At 41.8% G+C, this 26,268-nt stretch overlaps 2 protein-coding genes across 8 annotated transcripts in view; one reads left to right on the top strand and one right to left on the bottom strand.

Annotated features, from left to right (window-relative positions):
* ankrd27 (ankyrin repeat domain 27 (VPS9 domain)) overlaps window positions 1-6,284 on the bottom strand; it is a 94,527-nt gene extending 88,243 nt beyond the window's left edge. The window contains exons 1-2 of the mRNA XM_048605537.1: window positions 6,186-6,284; window positions 2,695-2,834 (exon numbers count right to left, since the gene is read on the bottom strand). The gene's annotated coding sequence lies outside the window, so the exon portion shown is untranslated. The remainder of the gene's footprint in view (window positions 1-2,694; window positions 2,835-6,185) is intronic.
* Window positions 6,067-26,268, top strand: part of tdrd12 (tudor domain containing 12) — a 124,002-nt gene continuing 103,800 nt past the window's right edge. For 5 of the 7 annotated variants that reach the window (XM_048605530.1, XM_048605531.1, XM_048605534.1 and 2 more), the window contains exons 1-6: window positions 6,067-6,312; window positions 13,233-13,299; window positions 21,882-22,046; window positions 22,719-22,855; window positions 24,905-25,024; window positions 26,087-26,142. In XM_048605530.1, the coding sequence (XP_048461487.1) occupies window positions 13,276-13,299; window positions 21,882-22,046; window positions 22,719-22,855; window positions 24,905-25,024; window positions 26,087-26,142 (502 nt within the window). In that variant the 5' untranslated portion in view covers window positions 6,067-6,312; window positions 13,233-13,275. Of the gene's footprint in view, window positions 6,313-7,177; window positions 7,214-13,232; window positions 13,300-13,530; window positions 13,598-21,881; window positions 22,047-22,718; window positions 22,856-24,904; window positions 25,025-26,086; window positions 26,143-26,268 lie in introns of those variants that run through there. The other 2 variants (XM_048605533.1, XM_048605532.1) reach the window with 2 other exon arrangements.

The following is a 26,268-nucleotide window of genomic DNA, read 5'->3' as shown; positions in this document are numbered from 1 at the left end:
TCCAAGGATTCTATGGGAAGCGAGGGACGAGATTGCAGGGCCTGGTGATGATCTTTTCGTCCTCACTGTCCACGGGTATAGTGCTGGAAGATTGAAAAGAGGCAAACGTCATTCCCTTGTTCAAAAAAGGGAACAGGGATAACCCCGGAAATTACAGACCAGTTAGTCTTACATCAGTGGTGGGCAAATCATTGGAAAGGGCACTGAAAGACAGGATTAATGATCACTTGGAAAGGCACAGTTTGATTCGTGATAGTCAGCATGGATTTGTGAGGGGTAGATCATGCCTCACAAACCTTATTGAATTCTTTGAAGAGGTGACCAAACACGTGGATGAAGGTGGAGCAGTGGATGTGGTATACATGGATTTAAGTAAGGCATTTGATAAGGTTCCCCATGGTAGACTCATGCAGAGGGTAAGGAGGCATGGGATAGGGGGAAATGTGGAAGGAGTGGAAGGGTGCATTAGCAAGTTTGCGGACGATACGAAGGTTGGTCATGTTGTGGACAGTGCGGAGGGCTGTTCTACATTACAAAGGGACATTGATAGGATGCAGAGTTGGGCTGAGAAGTGGCAGATGGAGTTTAACCCTGAAAAGTGTGATGTGATTCATTTTGGACGGACAAACTTGAAAGCAGAATACAGGGTTAACGGAAAGATTCTTGGCAGTGTGGAGGAGCAGAGGGATCTTGGAGTTCATGTTCACAGTTCCCTGAAAGCTGCCACCCAGGTGGATAGAGTTGTTAAGAAGGCATATGGTGTGTTAGCTTTCATTAATAGAGGGATTGAGTTCAAAAGCCGTGAAGTTATGCTCCAGCTATACAAAAGCCTGGTTCGACCACATCTGGAGTCCAATTCTGGTCGCCTCATTACAGGAAAGATGTGGAAGCGTTGGAAAAGGTGCAGAGGAGATTTACCAGGATGTTGCCTGGAACGGAGGAAAGGTTGAGAGAGCTAGAGCTTTTCTCTTTAGAACGACGAAGGATGAGAGGTGACTTGATAGAGGTGTACAAAATGATCAGAGGTATAGATAGAGTAGACAGCCAGAGACTATTTCCTAGGGTGGAGGTAGCTTTTACGAGGGGACATAGTTTTAAAGTGAAAGGAGGTAGATATCGGGGAGGTATCAGAGGTAGGTTCTTTACTCAGAGCGTGGTAGGGGCGTGGAATGAATTGCCGGAGAGGGTGGTGGAGTCGGCCTCATTAGGGACATTTAAGCGGCTATTAGATAGGCATATGGATGATAGTATAAGGTAGCGGTGGAGGTTAGATAGGCCTTAGGTTTCAGGTAAAAGTTCAGCACAACATCGCGGGCTGACGGGCCTGTACTGTGCTGTACTGTTCTATGTCCTATGTTCATAAATCTTGAGGCTACTCTGCAATAGTGACCATGAGGCTATGTATTATCATCAAAACTCAACCGATTCATTTATTACAGCAAAATGTGGAAACATATAAAGTACTTCATTTTGACCAGAAGATTAAAAAAATGGAATACAATGTAAAAAGAGAATAACTGCAGAGTTTCAAGCTGCAGATGAATTTAAGTGCTCTTTTGCACAATTCACTAAAGGTTATCATCCAGCCACACCACATCTTCAAGAAGACTAATGGATGCCATTCTTTATTTCAAAATGAATTGAACATTAAAGATGAATCAGAGATAGTAGGAAGATGTTGGGCTTTAGTTATACAATGCATTGGTGAGATCACATCTTGAATACTGTGTGCAAGTTTGGTTTTCTTATGCACGAAAGGATTTAAACGCATTGCTGGCAGTTCAAAGCAGGTTTATTAGATAGCTACCTGGAATGAGTCGGTTTTCTTATGAGGAAGGTTGGACAAGGTGGACTTATTTCCACTGGGATTTGGAAGAGCATCAGGCAATTTGATTTAAATGTATAAGATCATGAATGATCTTGACAAGGTGAACATGGAAAGGGTGCTTCCTCGGGTGAGATAGTCCCAAACTAGGTGTCACACTTTTAGGACAGAGATGAGGAGAAATTGTTTTCTTTCAGAGGGTCATGTGACTTTGAAACACTGCTCAGAAGATAGAGGAGGTACGGTCATTAAATATTTTTTAAGACAAAGATAGATGAATGTTGCTGAGCAAAAGAAGATGTCTCAGTACATGACAGTTGGAGTGATCACCACAAAGTCTTTGTCGAGACGAAATCCAGTCTTTACAATAAGAACACTTGTCATGTACTACAATTTTGCCACTTGGGGTAAATTCAGAAAGGATCTAGCAGCTCAATACAGGGAATCCATGAGATGCTGTCTGATTTTAGCAGCAATAAAATTGTATGCTGCTACAATCTGTAACTACATATGGCACAGCATATTCTTCAGTCCACCATTATTCTTATTAAAAAGTTTCAACACTCATTCAATAAAGAGTGTAAAAAAGCACCACCATGTATACTTAAAAAAGAAGTGCCAATCTGGTGAAGCTACAACACAGGATTGCACACTTGCTAAACAATGGATGCTGCATGCAATAAACAGTGGTCTGCAGTCATGCCACATCCAGCTTTGAATGGTGGTGGACATTAAAACATTTAATAGGAGGAACAGATTCCGTGGATATCTACATCATTAATTATGGTAGATCCCAGCACCCGTGTGCAAAAGACATATTGAAATGTTTACAACCATATTCACCCAATAATGCAAAATGGATAGCTTACCTTGGTCTCCTTGAGATGCCCATCATTACAGATGCCAGTTTTCAACCAATTTGATTCACTCCACAATAGCATTGAAGATTTGTGCTCCAGAGCCAGCTGATCCTCCCACCTCTCGCCATGTCAGGCCATTAATTCTAAAGCTGTAAGTCAGCAAAAACGTATGGTAAGCTTAATATCTTGAAGGACTAGCAATCCAGATAAACAAAGAACTGTGAATGCTGAAGTTCTGATACAAAAACAGAAATAGATGGAATAACTCACAAGTCAATCTGATGGTCTGATTATCATTCCTGAAACTAGCTTTTTACTCCCAGTTTATTTAGTTAAGTGAATTTAAATTCCCCTATTGCCTTTGTAGAATTTGAGCTCATGTCTCTGAATCATTAATACAGATATCTAGATTACTAACAAAATCGGAAATTGCTGGAGAAACTAAGCAGATCTGGCAGCATCTGTGGAGAGAAAGCAGAGTTAACATTTCAAGCCCAGTAACCCTTCTTTAGAACTCTGAAGAAGGGTCACTAGACCTAAAACATTAACTTTGCTTTCTCTTCACGATTTCCAATACCATGCTCTTTCTCACTTTTGCACTGTATTTAACTTTCACAACAATACACCGCCTCATTGTCTATTTTGCCTGTCCTTTCTTAAGATTGAATATCCTTTGATGTTCACTTTGTTGCTAGAGATAATTTACAACCAAGTAAAGTATCCATATGAAACACTATCTTTACTTCATTTATGGATGCCAAAGGATCTTATATTTTTGCAAGTATTTTCTTTTTATTTTATAATTGATATCTTATAATTTATTTGCACTAAATTCTGTAGCAAGTACAAACAAATTGGTTATTAAATTAGTCGTTGCTGCTGCATTAGAAAATTCCCTGCAAGCTCACGTTTGCACACCAAATTACAGCTTCAAGTTGGAGCCCATATTGCCAATTGACTAAACAATTTATTTTCCAAATGAATTTTAATTTTCATTTTATAGCTGTAATGCAAATTTTGTAAATTTTATCATGGACATCATCTAAGATTGTGGCATTGATTATTGTAATGCCGTTTGGGTCATCTTGTATTGAGGAAGGTGTGCTGGGCCAAATGCGATTTACATGCATAGTTTTGGTTTGATTTCCATGTGGGTGCTGGGAACTTTCAATCTTTACAGATGATACTAAAGGGATTAGTTTCAATAACATCTCTTCAGTGAGAGATCAAACATATAAGCTGATTCAGTTCCTTTTGGGACTTAGTTTCTTTTAAGATACAGTGGTTGTGAATTATTGGAATCAAGAAAATGATTCAACATGCCTTCAGTGAAACATTCATGATTTTTCAAATGTACACAAGAGCCATATGGGCTCCTGGTTCATAGTGTAGTCCTGCAATCATCTTGCACAGTAACGGGTGGTTGGTGTGAATTTGTTTCCAACATGTTTTACCTGATGTAGCATGAGAATATTATGTCCCATAACAGTTCTCAAAGGGTAGTGTATCTATGGAACACCTTATCACAGAGAGCTGTTGAGGCTGAATTGCTATGTATATTCAAGCCTGAGACACACAGATTTTCAATCAGTAAGGTAATCAAGTGTTATAAAGAAACTGTAGGGAAACAACATTGAAAGGTGGATATGGCCAGGGACCCAGGTTTGATTCCACCCTCGGGCGACTGTCTGTGTGGAGTTTGCAATTCTCCCCGTGTCTGTGTGCGTTTCCTCCGGGTGCTCCGATTTCCTCCCACAGTCCAAAGATGTGCGGGCTAAGTGGATTGGCCATGCTAAATTGCCCACAGTGTTCAGGGATGTGTAGATTAGGTGGGTTATAGGGGGATGGGTCTGGGTGGGATGCTCTGGGGTTTTTGGTGTGGACTTGTTGGGCCAAAGGGCCTGTTTCCACACTGTAGGGATTCTAATATATGGCTGACAGGCATGAACACGATGGGCCGAATGGGGCATCCTCAGTGGAGTAAATATCCAAGAGTCTGAGGCAGCAATATGTTTTATTTTAAAATTAAAGTGTGGGAAAAGTACAGTACTTGGCTGGGCTGTTGATTTGTTGGATCTATTTAGAAAGTGGCACCCTCACATCATTGGAGCCTTGATATCGAAAACTACATCACTCAAGCAGTAAATTGTGGCACATGTGGTGCATGTACAATTTTACAGATTTTTATTTTTTTCTCAGAAATTCAATTCTCCCAAGTATTACAGAGCATGGTTACTGTCTTGTATTTCCACGAATTCTGTTTTTGCCCCGGCCGATCCAAAGCCGCAGAAACCCAAATTTAAACATAAAAGTATAAAGCCATAACGTCACACTTCAATATCCACACGTGCTGGGAGACAGGCTGCCGGATATAAGACAGTGAAGAGGATGGGGAAGCAAAGTACTGCAGATGCTGGAATCTGTACTTAAGACAACAAATGCTGGAGATCACAGCGGGTCAGACAGCATCCACGGAAAGACAGCAAGCTAACATTTCAAGTCCCGATGACTCTTCATTAGAGTTGAAATGAAGTGTGGAGGGGGCACTATTATGCTACAGTTGAGGGGTGTTGTGGGGTTGTAGGGTGCTGGTGGAGAAAAGATGTTGGAACACTGCAGCATGCTGATGACAAACATGTGGGCATGCGATCAGGTTGTGTTAAAATGACCGGCTAAGGAAAGTTCAGGATCATGCTTGTGCACGACCTGGAAAGAATGTTTAGGTGAAGCAGCATTTCACCTGTACCTCCCCCAATTTTGTTCATTGTATTGGAGTACCCAGTGTGGCCTACTCTACATTGGTGAAACCAAGCATAGACTGGATGACCGCTGGAACACCTCCAGTCAGTGTGCAAGCATGACCCCGACCTTCCTATAGCCGGTCATTTTAACACAGCATCCTGTTCGCATTGCCGCGTGTCTGTCCTCAGCATGCTGCAGTGTTCCAGTGAATCACAGCACAAACTACAGGAACAACACCTCACCTTCAGACTAGGCACTCCACAACCTTCTGGACTTAATGCTGAGTTCAACACCTTCAAATTGTGAAGCCTTACATGATACTTTCTGTCACCATGTCCTCTCTCCATTCCCCCCATCCCAGTGGGACTGTCTGTCCTTTCAAGTCTGGCAGTTAGACACAACATTGTTCCACCATTCTCACATTCCGATCACTTTATGTGAACTATCAACATCTTTTCTCCACCCAGCACCCTACACCCACTCCCCCCAGCAAACTATAGCATAAATGCTGTCATCTAGACCCGAAACGTTAGCTCTCTCTCGCTGTCGGAGACATTCTGATCTCCAGCATTAGAGATAGTAGGAACTGCAGATGCTGCAGAATCTGAGATAATCCAGTTCAGAGCTGGAAGATCCAGCATTTGTTGTTTTCGGAAGAGGATGGAGAATTCCAGTGGGGCAGTGGGCGTTATTTTAATTTGTGGAAAGAAATGCTACAACTGGTGACAGCTAGGGCAAAGACACAGGTTCCCACTCACCGCCTCTCACACCAGACCGAACCTGGTAGGCCTCAAAACCTGGTGGAACATCCGAGAAGAGCGCAGGCGTGTTGGGAGCGGAACTCGCGCACGCCGCTTTGGCGGGTTGACCGACGCTCTCGTTGTGGTAAGTTTGAATTTGAGGCGAATTTAAAATTTTAGGCCAGTGCAATTAAAAAAACCCTTTCATTTTCAGTTCTCAGTGGCGATTTTATTGTCAACTTATCTTGCTCGAGTTTGTAAAGTCAGTCATGGAAGGAAAGAAAGAAAGACCAAGACGGTATAGAGAGAAGAGCCACTATTTGGCAGATAACATAATTAATTCTTTTTGCTTTTGACGAATCGGGCAATATTTCAGCGAATAAAATGAAAGAAAGAACCGCGGATGCTAGAAATCTGAAACTCTGTGTTCTGAAGAAAGGTCACGGGACTGAGTTTCTCCAGCAGTTTATGTTTGTTTCAGTATTTCAACGAGTTTGTCACATGCATGATTTAGAAAGAATAAAGAACACTGTTTTTACTTCACGTGTTGATGAATGGGTATAATTCTCAGATTCTGTGCTAAACGATGAACTTCTTGTGGGTGAAATGTAAAATGCCAACGTTTTCCTTTTCGGTGAGAATGCAAAATCGTGAAATATGAAAACTTCCATTTTTTTGTAAGAAGGGACCAGTGAGCTTCCAGTACAAGTGCAAGTCTTTAAGGTTAACGGGTGAGAATAATTGACCCAGGGTGCACAATGATAGGATGGCTTGGAGAAGGTCATTGGAAGAGCAATTTAGTAAGTCTCACACCCTGTCCTTTCACCACAGTCTTGTATTTATCTCCTCTAGGTGCTTATCCAGTTCCCTTTTGAAAGGCACAACTTAATTTGGTTACGGTAACAAAGTGTGGAGCTGGAGGAACACAGCAGGCCAGGCAGCATCGGAGAACGGGAAAGCCGACGTTTCGGGTCGGGACCATAATTTGATTACACCATCTTTCCAGTGCATTCCAGACAGTATCTACTCGCAGTACAAAAGAAAAGGTTTTTTTTCTTTTGCCAATCACCTTAAATCGCTGATCTGTAGTTATTGCATCTTTTGTCAATAGCAACAATTCCTTTCAACTCTTTTTTTTTCTTTAAATCCTTGATATTGAACATATTAATCAAATTTCTGTTTAGCTTTCCCTGTGCAAAGGAGAACAACTTTGGCTTTTTCAATCCATCCCTGTAGTTAAAAGCCCTTGATATGTGTTTTACATTTTAAACTGTATTTACATTTTTTTTATTAATGAGATCCGTGTGCCACTAATAAGACCAGCGTTTAATGTGATCCCAAATTTCCCTGGAAAGGTGGTGGAAAGCCATTTTCTTGAACTACTGCAGTTTATGTGGCATAGTTACACTCATAAATGCTGTCAGGGAGGAAATTTCAGGATTTCAATCCAATGATAGGCAAGGAACAGTTATATAGCTCCAAGTAAGGATAGTGTTGATTTGGGGGGAAAACATGCCGGTGTGGTGTTCCTACATACGTGTTGCTCTTGTTCTTCTAGGTGGTAAAGTTTGTAGGTTTAGAAGGTAATGCTTAAGGTGGCTTTATTAATGAATGTAGTGCAATCTGTAGATGGTCTGTACTGCTGCCACTGCTTTGGTGGTGGGAAGAATGAATGTTTAAGGTGGTGAGCAAAATATGGATCATCAGGCTGCTTCACCCTTCATTTTGTTGAGCCCCTATAGTGTTGTAGAACTGCACTTATGCAGGCGAGTAGAGATTGTTATAACACATTACACTGCTGCATTGTAGATGGTTGAAAGGCTCTGGTTAGTCAAGATGTGAGTTATTCACTGTTCTTTCACCAAAGTAATTGTGCAGCTGCTCCAGTCCAATATCTGATGTTGATGTCAGTATTGTATTGAAAGTTCAGGGAAGATGATTGGATTCTCTCTTTTGATGTTCATTACCTGGCACTTCAGTGGTGTGAATGCTACTTTCCACTTATCAACCCAAGCCTAAATAGTGCCTAGGTCTTGCTTTATACAAGCATGCTCTCCCTCTGTGTCTGAGGATTTACAGAAGTGAAATCTGTACCGTTGGCCATGTAAGTACCCTGACTATAAGAGCAAGTTAGAGCTCAGGGGTTCTGTGGTGAGTAGTTCCTCATGACTCCTGTATCTGCAAAGCACAAGTCAGATTGGGATACTCTCTACTTGTCTGGATGAGTACAGCTCCAACAGCGCTCAAGTAATTCAATGCCATCCAGAAAAAAGAGGCTTACTTGATCAGCACTCCCTACCATCCCTTTAAATACCATTTCCTTCATCACCAATGTGCAGTGACAGCCTTGTCTACCATCTCCAAGATGTGCTCCAGCAGGTCATCAAAACTCCTTCAACAAACCATCCAAACTCTCAGCCTTTACCACCTAGAAGGATAAGGTTAGCAGACTCACTTAGGTACTGATATTCACAAGTTCCCCTCAGCCACACACCATCCTGATTTGCAACCATTTCACTGTTCATTCATTATTACTTAGCTTAAATCCTGGAACTCTCTTCCCTAGAGAACTGTGGAATCTACCTTATGTACATTGTCTGTAGCAGTTCATGAAGGTGGTTGACCACTACCTTCTTGAAGGCAATTAGGCACTGACAATAAATAGAAGTGTAGCCCACATCCCGTGAAAGAATAATTTTTTTAAAAAAAAATCTGTATTTCTGATTTTTATGAAAGAGGGAAAGTTATTTAAGCAAGAGAAGATGGTTTTGCTTAAGACACTACCCTACAGAACTGCTGTAATGGTGTCCTGGGCTGAAGTGATTAGATTCCAACAAACGCAACCACCTTCCTTTGTGCCGAGTATGACTCAAGCCAGCAAAAGGTTTTCTCCCCAGTTCCTGTTAAATTCTCTTTTTACTCGGGGTTTCTTGTTGCCATTCTAGATCAAATGCTGCCAAAATGTCAAAAGCAGGCACTCTCATCTGGCAGTTGCTCTTTTTTTGTTCATTTTTGAGACCAAGTCTGTAATGAGGTCTGGAGCTGAGTGGCCTTCTGCAGAATCCAGACTGTGTAGTGGTGATCAGGTTGTTGTTCAAGTATCCCTTAATACTGCCAATGACTACAACTTACATTTCTTTGGGTGGACAGATCGGATAGTAATTGCTCAGTTGTATTTGTCTTGTTCTTTTAGGGGGTAGGGCAACATTGTTGGATAGATGCTGGTGATGTGGTTGTACTAGAACAGCATGGCAAAGGCATGGTTAGGGTTACAAATCTTCAGTTTTGATACCAGAATGTTGTCAGAGCCCATACGTTTTGCTGCATCCATTGTGTTCATCTGTTTCTTGATATAATGCGGACTGAAGTAAATTGGAAACTGGCATTGTGATGTTACGAGCTTAAGGAGATCACAATGAATCTTCCATTCAGCACATAAACTGAATGTTTTCTGAGGAAGGGTCTAGGCCCGAAACATCAGCCTTCCTGCTCCTCTGATGCTGCTTGGCCTGCTGTGTTCATCCAGCTCTACACCTTGTTATCTCTGTGTTGTAAATGTTTCTGTCTTTATCTTCTGCACTGATATTTTGGGGTCCATCTGCATTAAGAATGGGGATATTCACGGAGGCACTTTTTTCAGTTAATTATTTAATTGCCTGTACCATTCAAAACTGGATGAAGAAGTACCACAGATCTGATATGTTGGTTGCAGAATTACTAATCTCTATAACATGCTGCTTCTGCTGTTTGACGTTGCATGTAAGTCATGTGTTGGAACTTGATGTGTATGATACTTCATTTTAAGTATACCTCTCTTTTGTTCCCATGCAGAACCAAGGTTGTCCCCTGGTTTAATGGGACATACTGAGGGATATGCTGAGCTATGAATCGCAGAATTATTGCAGTGCATTTGGTCCACCATGCCTGCATTGGCCCTATTATATAGTCTGACACCCTTGTCTAATGTCAATATCCTGCCTTTTCCCTATATCCATACAAACTACTATCCAAAGAAACATTCAACACCCTCTAGAATGCCTCAATTGAACCTGTCACCAACACATTTCCATGAAGTTATAGAATGTGAGAGAATGCAATTCTGTTGCTGATGGCTTACAGCATCTCATGAATGAGCAGTTTTGAGCTGCCACATCTGTTTTAGATCTGTTCTGTTAAGCACTGATAGTGCTACAAAACATAATGGAGGATGTTCTCTGTGAAGAAAGAACTTCTCCACAAGAACTTATAGGTAGTTATTGCTATCAATACTCTAATGGAAAGATGCAACTTCAATAAGCAGATTAGTGAGGTTGAGGTCAGTAGTCTTTTCCCTGTTGATTCAATATCACTTGCCCAGACCAGCAGGTTTCTGTCAGAATTTGTCCAGCCCAGTCAGAGCCAATCGTTGTGATTTAATATTGAAGACCTTGCATGGAGTGTATTTCTTTACCCTTACTGTTCTCAATTTTTTTTTTCCCCCTAAATGGTGTTCAGCATGGGGGAGTACTGATTAATCAGCTCAAGGAGATTGGTCAGTGCTAATCATCAGCATGGTTTCTTGCCCATGTTGGATCCGAAGCCATGAAGCTTAATTGATATGGGGTCCATGTTGAAAATTCCCAGACTTACTCCTTCCTAACTATATACCACTGTGCTGCCACTTGTCTATGGCAGGTGATAGAGATGTACAAGATATTTGTTGTAAGGTATACTCATACTTGCATAATCGTGTCAGGGTACTGCTTGACTAGGCTTTAGGATGGCTCTCCTAACCTTCATGTAAGCCCCCAGATATTTGGAGGAATTTGCGGAGTTGATTAGAGAGGGTGTACCTCTTTTTATTTCTGTGGATGGCTGGGTTGTCTATTCAGTTTTATTTGTATTTGACTTTTCCAAAACAGTATGGTACATCTGAGTGACTTACTGTGCTACTTTAGAGGGCTGTTGAGAGTCAAATTGCATTCTGGTTAATTTCAAGTCACAGGCCTGACTTGATAAGAAGAGCAGATTTTCTTTCCTGAAGAGCGTTAGTGAAGCAGATATCTCAGTAGTTTCATGTCATCACTGAGACTGTCTTTTCATTCCAAATTTATTTTCTTAATTAATTGAATTTAGTTTTCACTGGTGACATTTGAACTCGTGTCTTTGGAGCATTAGTCTGGCCTGTGGATTGTGAGTTCAATAGTATTACTGCTATGCTACTGTCTACCATATTTTGTCCTATATTCTGTCCTTGTATTTACATAACACAGTAAAATGGTGAAGCCAGGAGGTTTTCTGTTGTTATTACTGAAAAATGGGTCAATATCTTTTTGTAAATATCTATTTGTAGATAAAATAGCTTTGGATGAGATTGCACAAGCAAACAGTGAGGCAGTATTAGAATGTTTTTGGAGATAGGGATATTTTTAGTGAATGGGTACTTTGGAAGCTTGTTTTGTGTGCTTTTAATTATTTAAAGTTCATTTACTTCCACATTTAATGTTGTATACTTCACCAAATCCCACTTCTTTTGTAAATAGAGTATTGCATTTTGACTGTTGTGAAGTTGATTTCATAATAAAATTGTGTCACAAAAGGTATTTGGTCTGTCTTCGTTCATCAATCTAGAATGATTCTGAAGTCTTGTGATTGCAGCATTTAATTGGTTTTTAAAATATTCCAAGATTTTCCAGCCACTGCTGCATGCTGGGAGTTTGTTCCATGTATTGATCGCTTTTTCTGTGGAAAGGTTCCTATATTTATAAGTTAAATTAATTCTCTGGATTTATATTTCCACATTGATATCTAATATATACCTCCTGAGTTTAACTGTGACTTCCCTCTGCTGATTTTTGTTGTTAATCTTTCATCATAACACTGAACTTGTAGACTTGTGTACCTCCTTTGTGTGTTAACGGCACAAATTATTACATTAGTACCAGTTATGTGGAGACACTCAAAAAGATTTCCTTGGAACAGAGACTAATAAGAGAGATTTAATAGTGATACTATTAAATATACTATACTTGGAAATCAACCTTGGTATACAGGGAAGCAATGCAACTGACCAAATCCTCAACTTCCACAGCAACCACCCCAATGTCCACAAACAAAGCTGCGTTAGGGCACTATTTAAACGGGCCACCCCACTCACTGCAACACACCAGAACTATGCAGGAAAACGGAAGATCACCTATACAAAATCTTCACTATGAACGGATAGCCTCGCAACTTCATCCACAGGTGCCTACTGAATAGACAACAACACAGAGGACACAGTACGCCCTAACACATTGGCCACGCTGCCCTATATCTAGAACATATCAGAATTGACAACAAGACTCCTACGATCACTAGGAATCATGGTAATGCACAAGCCCGGAGCCACACTACGACAAACACTCACAAGGATTAAAGACCCCATTCCCACAACATGCAGAACCAGCGTAGTTTACAAAATACCATGCAACGACCACCACAAGCATTACATCGGACAGACCGGAAGGAAGCTAGCCATCAGAATACATGAACGTCAGCTAGTAGCAAAACAACACGACAAACCTTCCCTAATATCAGCACACTCGGACAGTGAAGGCCGTGAGTTTAACTTGTACAATGTAACCATAGTAGCCCAAGCCAAACATAGGCAAGCACAGGAATTCCTAGAGACATGGTTCTCAACCCATAATGCAATCAACAAACACACAGAATTGGATCCCATATACCAAACCAGAAACGACACTACTCACCATAACGGACCGGACAGTATAAATTCCAAGCAGAGTAGAACAACCTCGCTTCATCAGCAGCCTCACTGATGATGTTACCTAGCATGGTGATGAAACATCTGAATGAAATCAAGCCAGCTCGGCGAGCAAGTCAACAACCTCACTAATTGTAAATTTCTGTTTGCCAAGTCCAAAGTTGTAAGTAGATGATTTACCCAAATTAAACAAAATATCTCTGATCACAGCTGCAACTTTATCTGGTTTATTATTTGGTTTGTTAAACTATATTTCTGATGTTTCAAGGAGTAAAACAATTATGATAAACAAATGACAAATTTCTTTGCTTTCAAAACAGGAGAATTTGCTCACATTTGAAATTGTATACCATCGCACAGAAAATGTTTGAAATTTTCATCATAAAGGTAATCATAATAGCATATGTTGTGTCTACATCTCCTTGTATAAAAAACTGATGCATGATTTTTGCTGATTTGATCAGACTGCAGTTTCTTTTTAAGTGCATATAAAAATTGTGCACTTCATGTAATTCCACTTCATTTGTGAAATTTACATTATGATCACTGAAGGTGATTTCATCAACTTGTTTGAATGAGCAATGTTATTTAGATGGATGTCTTTGTTCTCCCATCTAGAATGATCTCCTGTCCTGACTGAGATGGCCAGATTGGTTTTTTCAATAAATATGATTTGATTAAGCAAGTAAGGAATTAAGTCACATTTCGTGTAATTGGGGTTAGTTACAAAATACTTTTCATAAAGAAGAAAAGTTGTATGGCCCAGGTCCAAATTAAGGTAATTGATTTGTGTTTTTATGGCTCAAGCTACTGCTATTACTCAAAGATAGCTATGTTTTATAGCAGTTGTACAGGACATTGTTTAGGCTACATTTGGAATACTGCATGCAGTTCTGGTTGCCCTCCTATAGGAAGGATGTTGTGAAACTTGAAAGGATTCGGAAAAGAATTACAAGGATGTTGCCAAGGTTGGAGGGTTTGAGCCAGAGGGAGAGGCTGAATAGACTGGGGCTATTTTCCTTGGAGCATTGGAGGCTGAGGCGTGACCTTTTAGAGGTTTATAAAATCATGAGGTGCATGGAGAGGGTAAATAGACAAGGTCTTTCCCCTCGGGTGGGGGAACCAAAAACTAGAGTCCATAGGTTTAAGATGAGAGGGTAAAGATTTAAAGGGACTTAAGGGGCAACTTTTTCACGCAGAGGATGGTGAGAGTATGGAATGAGCTGCTAAAGGAAGTGACGGAGGCTGGTATAATTACAACACTTAAAAGGCATCTGGATGGGTATACGAATATAAAGGGTTTAGAGGGAAATGGGCCAAATGCTGACAAATGGGGGACTAGATTAATTTAGGATATCTGGTCAGTGTGGATGGGTTGGACTGGAGGGTCTGTTTCCGTGCTGTATAAATCTGACTCTGTAATGGTTTGTAATTATTACTTTTGTATGGTTATTTTTGAGCTTTGTGTATTTTAATGTATCTTGCAATGTATTTTGTAAATTCCGTTTTAATAAGCAGATAATTTATAAGGCAGGTTCTTGGAGGTCAAAAGCCAGCATGCTGTTTTGAAAGTAATTTTAGTCAAATTGTTTTATGAATCATCAGTCCTTGTGGAGACGCATGTGGTTCTTTTAACTGAAGGATGTTGGTAAGCTTTGGAATTTTTGAGAATTCTTTGATATATTTCTGGGGACATTTTGGGATGATATTAAATCATTTGGAGCTGACACTCCATAATCCAACCAGACAAGTTACTGTGCTGGTGTCGCATTATCTTGGTAGAGATTTATTAAGTTATTAAGCTAGTAGGGACATTAGCCTGTTATAAAAGAGAAATTGGCATTTTGAGGAACAAATCAGGAGATAGTCGGAAGTCATATCAATAAGATGATCACTTTCAAAGAAAGCAATTGGGAACTGGACACGCACTACCCAACCAATCTGAGATTGATCATATGCTGTTAATGCATTGTCAAGCCAGATACAGTTCAGGATGTTTGATCATGCATAGGGGATAGTCACGAGCAAGTATTAATAAGTGGTGGCATTTAGTGGTTTGGTACACAATAAGAAGTCCGAAGACAGGACAACTTTCGAAATATGTTGTATGATCAAAGAGAGTAAGCATAGCTTCATGAATAGGAAATTATGCCTGACAAACGTATCAGAATTCTTTTGAGGTAATCAGGATAGATAAAGGAGAACAAGTTGATTAAATATGTTTGGATTTCCAAAAGACAAATCAATAAGGGTCTGATTGTGAGGCCAGCCACCACCCGCTGTGTGAGTATAGGAATCTTGACGGGGGCTTGACAGGATGGATGGCCAGTTAAGACTAAGATGGATGAATTCATTCTCTGAGGATAGTGAATCTGTGGAATTCTTTGCCATTCAAGTCAGTCAAAGCTGGGTCATTAAGTATATTCAAGGTTAAGATAGACAGTAGGGGAATCAAGGGTTATAGGGAAAAGTTGGGAAAGTAGAATTGAGGATTACAAAAAATTGGTGGCTTGGAGTTTATGGGCTGAATGGCCTACGTCTGCTTTTAATCTCATGTAGGATGGAGGTTGTTTTCCTTTCGTTTTTGGGTCACTTCGTTCGGAGATGGCTGTGAAGTTCAAAGTGCTATCTGCAGTTTGTCATGTTCAGAGTAGGTGATGCTGGAAGGGTCATTACATATTTGGAGGTGCAGACACTTTGCCTCAACTTTGCATTGTTAGCTTAGTTGTTTGGATGGATGATTTGTGATACCGACAGTATGAGTTCAATTCATGTACCGGCTAAGGTCACTGTCAAGGATCCACCTTGACCTCATTCTTTCCCGAGTTGTGTGTCTCCCAGTTTAAACCACCACCAGCCATCTCCCTGCACCTCCCTCCCTATGCCTGCTTCCCTCCCTAATGTGAGAGCAGCCCCATAGACTTCTGGGACTATGGCAACTTTATCTTTTTATGTTACTGTTTATTTCTGTTAACCACAAGCCAAGGGCTGCCATGAAATGGAAAGGAAGTTTGATCTCTTCAAGGTGGCTTTGTGGTCTTCTCTTTCTGGGAGTCTTCTGTTATGACCCAGTTCTGCACTGACCAATTGCTTCAGGACTCAGGTGTCAGGTATATGAACAGAATCTCCCACCTAGCAGCACTAGTTTAAAGTGATTGGATCCTAAAGGATCAAAACCAAAAGGACTGCTGATGCTACAAATCAGAAACAAAAACAGAAATTGCTGGAAAAGCTCAGCAGGTCTGGCAGCATCTGGGAAGAGAAATCCGAGATAATGTTTCGGGTCTTAATGTTTGGACCTTAAAGGATGCTGCTTCTGGACTGCCTCTCTTGTCATAGAGTTATACAGCACAGAAACAGACCCTTCAATCCAACCAATGCTGAACATAATGGATGGAATTTTTAAAGTGCATCCAGTATATTTTTTTCCCCACAGTACATAGATAGCCTTAATAGAGATGGGGTAGTACCAGACCTAATCCTAGGAAGCAGAACTGTCAAGTCATTGAAGTTTCAGTGAGTGAACATTTTGGTGATAGTGACCATATCCCTGTAAGTTTCAAAGTCATTATGGAAAGAGGTGAAATTAAGTGTCATAATTGGAGAAAGGATTTCAATATCATTACAAAGGAACTGTCAAACATAGACTGGGATCAGTTACTTGCAAGTAAGTACGTTTGGAAAGTGAGGGTTGTAGTAACGTAGTATAGTGAGAATTCAGGGCAAGTAAGTACAGGGAACCCTGGATGGGCTATTAAAGAGTATTGAGAGGTTGATAAAGAAAAAAGGAGGAAGCATATGTCAAGCGCAGTACTTTGTTTTGAAGAAGGGGAGGCCCTTCAAAAGTACAGTGAGTATAGGAGGTTGTTTAAAAAGAAAATTAGGAGGGAAAAGAGGGGTCATGAAATATTTTTGGCAAATGGGGTCATGGAAAACCTCTGGCTTTTTATAAATATATTAAGAGTAAAGGATTACCAGGGAAAGAGTGGGACCTTACAGAGACCAAAGAGGCAACCTGTGCGTGGAGCCAGTGGTCATAGGTGAGGTCTTGAATGAATATTTCTCATCCGTATTACCAGAGGTGAGAGACATAGTAGCTAGCAATTTCACTTGAGATGGTGAGGTTCTAGGGCATGTTAAGATTAATAAGGAGAAGGTTTTAGGTGTTTTAGCAGGTATGCAGTGCATAAATCCCTAGGGTGCTGTGTGTGTGTTGGGGGGTGGGGGTGGTGGGGAGGGTGCAAGGGTCCTGAGGGATATATTTAATCCTTTGCTGGCCACACATGAAGTGCCAGTTGACTGGAGGATAGCTATTATGGTTTCTTTGTTCAAGAAGGGCAGCAAGGAAAGGCCAGTAATTACAGACAAGTTTATCTGATGTTAATGGTAGGGAAATTATTGAAAAAAATTCTCTCAAGGACAGAATTAATCAATACTTGGAAAGGCTAGGATAGGCAGTATGGATTTGTTAGAGGGAGATCCTGTCTAACTAATTGAATTGTGTTTTTGGAAATGTGACTAAGTATATTGAGGGTAGTGCAGTTGATATGGTTTACACAGACTTCAGTAAGGCCTTTGACAAGGTCCCACCTGGAAGCTGGTCCAAAAGGTAAAAGCCCGTGAGATCCAAGGCAAGTTTGCAAACTGAATCCAAAATTGGCTTACAAATAGGAGGCAAAGGTTGATGATGGAGGCAACACATTGTGGAGCTGGAGGAACAAAGCAGGCCAGGCAGCATCAGAGGAGCAGGAAAGTTGCCGTTTTCGGTTGGGACCCTTCTTCAGAAATGGGGGAGAGGGAAGGGAGCTGGGAAATAAATAGAGAGAGGAGGGGGTGGGGCTGGGAAAGGTAAATGGGATGGTGGTAGGTGAATGCAGGTAGGGAGTGGTGGGGATTGGTCAAGGGGATGTGTGGGACAAATACATGGGAGAGAAGATTTGACAGGTTGTGTCGGGTCAAGGAGGCGGGAGGGAGGATGGGTGGGGCTGGGAAAAGGTAGGTGGAGTGATAGGTTGGATGCAGGTAGGGGATCGTGGTGATTGGTAGGAACGGTAGGGCGGATAGGAGGGGGAAGAAGATGGACAGGTTGTGTCAGATCAAGGATGTGGGGGTGAGAGGGATGTTTGGACGTGGGGTGAGGCTGGGGGCAGGGAGATTTTAAAACTGGTGAATTCCATGTTAAGGCCATTGGGCAGTAGGCTCCCGAGGTGAAATATGAGGTGTTGCTCCTCCGGTTTGCGTGTGGTGTCATTGTGGCACTGGAGGAGGCCCAGGATGGACACGTCACTCGGAGTGGGAGGTGGAGTTAAAATGGTTGGCGACTGGAAGGTGGTGATGTTTGTCGCGTAGAGAGCACAGATGCTCCACTAAACGGTCCCCAAGTCTATGCTTGTTCTCACCGATGTAGAGGAGGCCACATCGGGTGCAGTGAATACAGTAGACCAAGTTGAAGGATATACAGGTGAACCCCTGTAGGATATGAAAGGTTTGCTTTAGGCCTTCGATGGAGATGAGGGGGAGGTGTAGGGGCAGGTGTAGCACTTCCTGCAGTTGTAGGGAAAGGTGCTGGATGTGGTGGGGTTAGTGAGGAGTGTGGAGCAGACGAGGGAGTCACAAAGTGAGCGGTCCCTACGAAAGGCAGATAGGGGTGGGGAGGGAAATATCTCTTTGGTTGGGGATGGGCGGGGGATGGTGGTGTTGTGGTCCTTGAAATAGGAGGACGTCTGGGATGTCCGGGAGTGTAACGGCCCATCTTGGGAGCAGATGTGGCAGAGGAATTAGGAGTAAGGGATCTCATTCTTGCAGGAGGGTGGGTGAGATGAGGTGTAGTCCAGGTAGCTATTGGAGTTGGTAGGCTTGAAATAGATGTCGGTGTTGCGGCAGTTTCCAGAGATGGAGACAGAGAGGTCCGGGAAGGAGAGGAATGTATTGGAGATGATCCAGGTAAATTTGAGGTCGGGGTGAAAGGTGTTAGTAAAGTTGATGAACTGTTCAAGCTCCTTGTAGGAGCACGAGGCAGCGCTGATACAGTCATCAATGTAGCGGAGGAAGAGATGGGGGATGGTGCCAGTGTAGCAGCAGAAGAGGGACTGTTCCACATATCCTACAAAGAGGTAGGCATAGCTTTGGCCCATGCGGGTTCCCATGGCCATCCGCTTAGTCTGTAGGAAGTGGGAGGAGTTGAAGGAGAAGTTGTTCAGGGTAAGGACAGGTTCTGTCAAGCGGATGTGGGTGTTGGTGGAGGGAGCCTGGTTGGGCTTGTGGGAGAGGAAGAGGTGGAGGGCTTTTAGGCGATTTGCTTGGGGGATACAAGTGTACAGCGATGTTTATAGTGAGAATGAAGTGTTGGCGGCCAGGGAATTGGAAGTCTTGAGGAGTGGAGGGCATGGGTGGTGTCCCAGACGTAGGTGGGGAGTTCCTGGACTGGGGGAGAGAAAAGAGAGTCAGGGTAAGCGGAGGTAAGTTCAGTGGGGCAGGAGCAGGTGGGTCAGCTGGAGCAGTCAGGTTTGTGGATTTTGGGAAGGAGATAGAAACAGGCGGTAGAGGTCAGTCCGCCATACCACTACCGGACCCGCCCCCACGAATTTGCAAATTTGATGGTGAGGTTAGGGTTGGAGTGGAGGGCTGCGTGTTCTGTGGGGGAGGGGTCGGAGTAATGAGGTGTAGAGAGATTAAGGCAATCAATGTCACAATGGCATTTGGTAATGAATAGGTCAAGGGGGCGGTGTCCAGGAAGATGCAATTTGTTGGAGGCAGGAGAAGGGGTCGGCAGAGGGTGGGTTAGATTCCTGGTCGAAGAAATAGACGCGGAGGTGGTGTAAGAAGAGTTTGACATCCAGAAGTGAATGGAATTCGTTGATGTGTGGACACTGAAATGAAGGTGAGTCTTTTGCCGAGGACTGACCATTTGTCCTCGGTGAAGGGGAGGTCTGGGGGGATGGTGAAGACCCGGCAGGGCTTTGGGCTGGGGTTGGGTGTAGAGCTGGAGCTGGGAGTGGGGGTGGAGACTGTCTCAGGAGCGGAAGTGACAGCATCGGCAGCAGAAGTGACAGCGTCGGTGGCAGGAGTGACGGCATCAGCGGTGGAAGTTCACCTTCACTTTGTCATCAAACTTGTAAATATTTGGGGGGGGGGGTGTGCAGTCGTGGTATGGCGCACTGACCTCTACATCACAGAGGCCAGGCACCAACTCTCTGACATCTCCTCCTACCACCCCAATTATGACCCCAATCCTGACCACCAAACCATTGTCTCTCAGAGCATTCGTAACCTCCTCACCTCAGGTGACCTTCCTCCAACAGCCTCCAACCTCGTTGTTCCCCAACCCCGCACCGCAAGTTTCTATCTCCTTCCCAAAATCCACAAACCTGACTGCCCTGGCCCACCCATTGTCTCTGCCTGCTCTTGCCTCACTGAACTTATCTACGCTTGCCTTGAATCTGTTTTTCCCCCCGTCCAGGAACTCATCACCTATGTCCAGTACACCACCCCACACCGCCCACCTCCCCCGAGACTTCAAATTCCCTAGCCCCCAACACCTCATCTTCACTATGGACATCCAATCCCTGTACACTTGTATCCCCCATGCGGATGGTCTAAAAGCCCTCCGCTTCTTCCTTTCCCGTAGGCTCAACCAGTCCCCCTCCACCAACCCCCTCATCTGCTTAACAGAGCTTCTCCTTACCCTGATCAACTTCTCCTTTAACTCCTCCCACTTCCTACAAATCAAGAGGGTGGCCATGGGCACTCGCATGGGTTCGAGCTATGCCTGCCTGCTCATATGGTATGTGGAACAGTCCCTTTTCTGCTGTTACACTGGCACCATCCCTCACCTCTTTCTCTGCTACATCGATGACCGTGGCAGCACTACCTTGTACTTCCACAAGGAGCTTGCACAATTCATCAACGTTAGTAACACCTTTCACCCCAACCTCAAATTCATCTGGACTGTCTCCATCTCTGGTAACTGCCTCAACACCAACATCTATTTCAAGCCTACCGACTCCCATAGCTACCTGGACTACACCTCCTCTCACCCACCTTCCTGCAAGAATGCGATCCCTCACTCCCGACTCCTCTGCCTCTGCCACATCTGCTCTCAAGGTGGAGTGTTCCACTCCTGGATGCTTCGGGTGATTGAAATGCCCTCAATCACATCTTTTGCATTTCCTGTGCTTCTGTCCTCAAACACCCTCACCCAACAAAAATAAAGACAGAATGACCCTGTTCCTCGCATAACTACCCCAACAACCTCCGCATCCAGCGTATCATTCTCTGCCACTTCCGCCACTTGCAATCCAACCCCACAACCAAAGAGATATTTCCCTCCCCACCCCTATCTGCTTTTTGTAGGGACTGCTCACTGCGTTACTCCCTAATCCGCTCCACACTCCCCACTAACCCCACCACACCTGGCACCTTTCCCTGTAACCGCAAGAAGTGCCACACCTGCCCCTACACCACCTCCCTCATCTCCATCCAACATTCAAGTCTGGATGTTGTTGAGCTTTTTCTGGTGTTGCAACTATATGCAATCTAAGCAAATGAAGAGTTTTCCATCACACTCCTGACTTATGCCTTAAAATTGTATGCAGACTTTGGGGAAGTTGTTGAGTTACTTAACACAATTCCTTGATCTCTTGAGAGATAGTAGGAACTGCAGATGCTGGAGAATCCGAGACAACAAGGTGCAGGGCTGGATGAACACAGCAGGCCAAGCAGCATCATAGATGCTGCTTGGCCTGTGTTGTTCATCCAGCCCTGCACCTTGTTGTCCTTGATCTCTTGACCTGCTCTTGTAAGCAATGTTTTTATATGGCTATTGAAATTCTTTTTCCAGTCAGTGGCAATCCCCAGAGTGGTAATGGTGGAGGATTTCGTGATGGTAGTGCAGTTAAACATAAAGAGGAATGGTCATTGTCTGGTACTCGCGTAGTCTGAATGATATTTTATTACTTGTGTGTGCCTAGGTGGAAGACCCTAGCTGTTTCTGGGGGAGAATAACAAATGGCTTCTGTGATCTGGTTGAAAATGCAAATCAATATCAAAGATTGGAGGAGAAGATGAATCAATTCTACAACAGGAGCCATGAAGATTTAGAGGAAATTAAACTTCCTGTTCTAGAACAAGGGCAGGTAGATTGGTTTTTGTATTCTGAGAAAATTTCTAGCATGTAAAAATCAATGACTTGATTTTCACACCAGTAACTCATCTGCTGGATGATCTATGCTGACACTGCTGAAATACTGAAGTGCACTTCTGATAGGGTGCTATAATTCAGGTTTTCAGATAAGGTGTGAAGATGAGGCTTTCCCTGCTCAACTTGATGTTATAGATTTCATGGCATTATTTAAAGTACAGAGCCCTCGTCAAAATCTTTAATACCACTAAAACTGATTTATCCAGTTATTCATTTTCTTTACTGTTTGTTGAGCAATATAACCTGACTGCTATGTGCCCATTTAACGGTGACTGACTTCTAAGAAAAAATTCTTTGAAAGTCAGAGAATGTGACAAAATACAATATGAATACAAATTGTTTTTTTACTTTTCAAATGAATCTTTTTATAGTTACATGCATTCTAACTGATTGTATAATAGAGCATTTTGAAAAGAACTTCCTAATGAACTGAGCTACATTTCATCTGTTCTGGTGAGTAAATGCTGAAGAGTGTCTTGAACCCTTACCTGTGTTTAAAATTCATCATCATAGAGCTGCAGCCAAATGTATAGCAATGTGAGTAATCCATGCACAATGATGGGGCTTGTATCTCTTCTGATTGTCCAATGACTTTCTCTTTTTGCAGATTTGTGCTATTTACTGTCATGAGCTACGATGCTGGTGCAGGGCAATACTAGAATCTCTTGTATCAAGTGGAAGTAGTTATCTTGCAGAGTGTTTCCTAGTTGACTATGCAAAACACATACTGGTGAAAGCAAAGGAGTAAGTATTAATCATCCACAATTTGTTTGTATTGTTGAGTTTGATGAAAAAGATATTTTGTTATAACAATGGACTGTTAACAAAACATTCACAATTTTTTTTTTATAAGTTGGTATTTATCAAGCTAATATTTTAAATATTGATAGGGATTAGATCAAGCAGTCCCTGATCTGCCAGGGTGACTTGTTTAAGGAGGAAGGAGTCCAATGTCATTAAGATGTGTTACTGTTAATGTCAGGATGCTGATACTGTCAGGCATGATGAGATTATAGCTGACAAGGATCCAGTTTGAGTTTGTAAATATTCTGGGGAGAAATATGCGTTGGTAATAATGGGTTGGTGAGTGCAATAGGACAGGGAGCAGGATGGATTGGATAGGACAGGACAGGACAGAACAGAGATTAATCTTCACTTTTGACAACTATCTCACTCACCATCCTTGGGGGATAGGAGAGTTGATACTAATATTCCTGGCAGCTTTGCGTGCTGTTGTGGATATAATGGAAAATGCTGAGAGATACACAGATTAAAACTTGATTATGATGGGTTGATAGGAGAGAAGGATGAAAATGTATGATGAATTGTCATCGAAATCAGAAACTTGTATACAGAAGAATTAAATGAAGGGTTACTGAAGTGGGGAGAACTAACTGTGAAATGCCAAAAATGGAAATAACAGCAGTTGATTAGGTCAAGTGGAAGCAAGTGTATGTATAAAAAATGGGCACAAAGCTTAAAAGACCACAGCTGTTCACATTGAACAAATTCAGGATCACTTGAATACATTTTCTGAAAACTTGTGCTTTCCGTTTCATCCTTGCATATTTTCAGATGCCTTAATAATTCTAATATGGAATATTTCTACATTTTTACCTAACTTGTTTCTAATGCTCTGAAGATGTCACTAAATTGAAGTACCCAAAGTACGCCATAACCAAATCATTTATGGTTCTGCAAGTAAAAGAATCATCCAAGAGGCAACTTGTAGGTTGACACAGAAGTTCTGCCTACATCAGCGTAACAATGAAATCTGCTGAACCGTCAGCACTGATCTTTTGATCCAAGAGATGAAACACAATTTAGGATATTGGTTGGCATGGACTGGTTTATAGAACATAGAACAGTACAGCACAGTACAGGCCCGTCGGCCCACGATGTTGTGCCGAACTTTTACCCTAATCCTAAGGTCTATCTAACCTCTACCGCTACCTTATACTATCATCCATATGCCTATCTAATAGCCGCTTAAATGCCCCTAACGAGGCCGACTCCACTACCCTCTCCGGCAATGCATTCCATGCCCTGACCACTCTCTAATTAAAGAACCTACCTCTGATGTCTCCCCTATATCTACCTCCACTCACTTTAAAACTATGTCCCCTCGTAATAGCTACCTCCACCCTAGGAAAAAGTCTCTGGCTGTCTACTCTATCTATACCTCTGATCATTTTGTACACCTCTATCAAGTCACCTCTCATCCTTGGTCATTTTAAAGAGAAAAGCCCTAGCTCTTTCAACGTCATCCGAAGTGTCTGTTTCCATGCTGTGAGTCTATGACAAGTATGTGATCTTTTGTATATGGAGCAAAAGGCTTGGAACAAAACATTTTTTTAAAGCATTAGTCTTGTGACTTTGCTATTAAATATTTTGCCCTAACTGTATAAGATATAACCAAAGAAACTGAATGGGCTTAACGGGCAATTTTGTTCTGTCTCTATCACCATTTTTAATAAATGAAAGTGCTGTATAATTTCTTATGGCTGCTAAAACTATTGCTATGTTAACTGCAAATAAATTTCTTGCAATATTTTTCAAATTTGCATGCACCAATGACTATCTGTTAGGTTTAGACACAGTAGAAGTAGTGTTTAAGATGGTCACTAATTTTGTATAGCTAGATAGAACCATGTTTATGACTGTATATATAGTTCTTTAGTGCATTGCCTCTTTACCAGTGTAAACTTTATACTAACCATAACTTGTTTTGATTTAGTGTTACTTGTGTGACTTTTTGAAAAAATGCTGATCAACACACATGTTTTTCTTCAGTGTACGAAGAGCAGTTGATGCCTTTTGGAAGCTGCCATACCGTGCTAAAAAGTTTACATTGTTTGGCATACAGCCATTGACCTTGCACATTGATGTTTGTGAAGAGAAAGCAAAAATTGGGTATGTGTCAATATTGAAAAATGTCAATTAACCTATACATCTTTATATACATTTTGATATTACAGTAAAATCCACACCCAAAAACCACAGGTGTTGCAAATCAATTGTAATAACCAGTTAATGAATGCATTTGGTAAGTTTTTTTTTAAAAGCCAACACCAATGATCAATATCAAAAGATGGTCCTAACCTGTATATATTAATGCTTTATTTTATTTAGCTTAGCTCTCATGATTTTCTTCATGGGCTGTCTGTAGGTTCTGGAAGATGGTTAATATTGTTAATGGTTAACTTGGCTTGGGGCCTTAAGGTCACTGCTCAGAATCCATAAAGAAAAGTGTTTACAAGGGGGCCCCCCATTTACAAACGTCTGACTTACAGACACATGTACTTATAAATATAGTAGCAATGGTGACAGTCTGTGATCAAAAGAATTTCCTCCCAATGCCACCTCTATTCAGGATATAGATCCATCCTTCCTTTAAAGAATGGAATTGAAAAGCCAAGGTATTGTGCAATTTAGGAGTAAACTACATGCTTTAGTCACTTAGGAAGCAGTGGGAAAACAAGTTCCAAGCAGTTCCAACAAGTTCCTTGGAAGTGAGGTAGAGTTCTGATTTTGATGGCTTTTGCCAGAATTCAGTCCATAAAAGGAATTGTTTTCCTTTTCCAAAAGTTTATAGTGGATCTACCATAAGTGGGACTAAATTCCAGTTTTTAAAACACATGCTGCCATAATTTGATGACTGTTGAATGCTCTTATGGTATGTATTTGACATTTGTGGGAGACAGCAGTTCTTGAAATTACGTATCTTCCAATACTCCAGAATAATCTCTAAAATGTTCTGAACCTTCTCAAGAATCTATATGCTGATGTACACTTGTTACTGAAATGTTTTCACAAATGTTTTACATTATTTCTGAAAAACATACCATATAGTAACACTGAATTTTGGAAATGGCTTTAAAATATTTTCTTAACTTTTTCCTCTCTCTGTATTTTGATTTATAATCTTGTTCTATTACTAAATATGCAAATTGCATTTCTTTTGTGACTTTACAGCCCAGCAGTAAGATGGGACAGTGCCGCAATACAGTATTTCCAAAAAATGTCCCTAGGTAAGGTTACCTCCTTTTCGTTACAGCTGGTTTTCAATGCAGAGTAACTGCAACGATGTGGGTTCAATTCCCATGCCAGTGAAGATTACCTCCCTGTCGTCTTAACCTTTCCCCTCACCTGAGGTA

Source organism: Rhincodon typus, chromosome 15 (assembly GCF_021869965.1).
Source record: "Rhincodon typus isolate 14 chromosome 15, sRhiTyp1.1, whole genome shotgun sequence".
Lineage (NCBI taxonomy): Eukaryota > Metazoa > Chordata > Chondrichthyes > Orectolobiformes > Rhincodontidae > Rhincodon > Rhincodon typus.
This window is presented reverse-complemented; position numbering and strand designations above follow the sequence as displayed.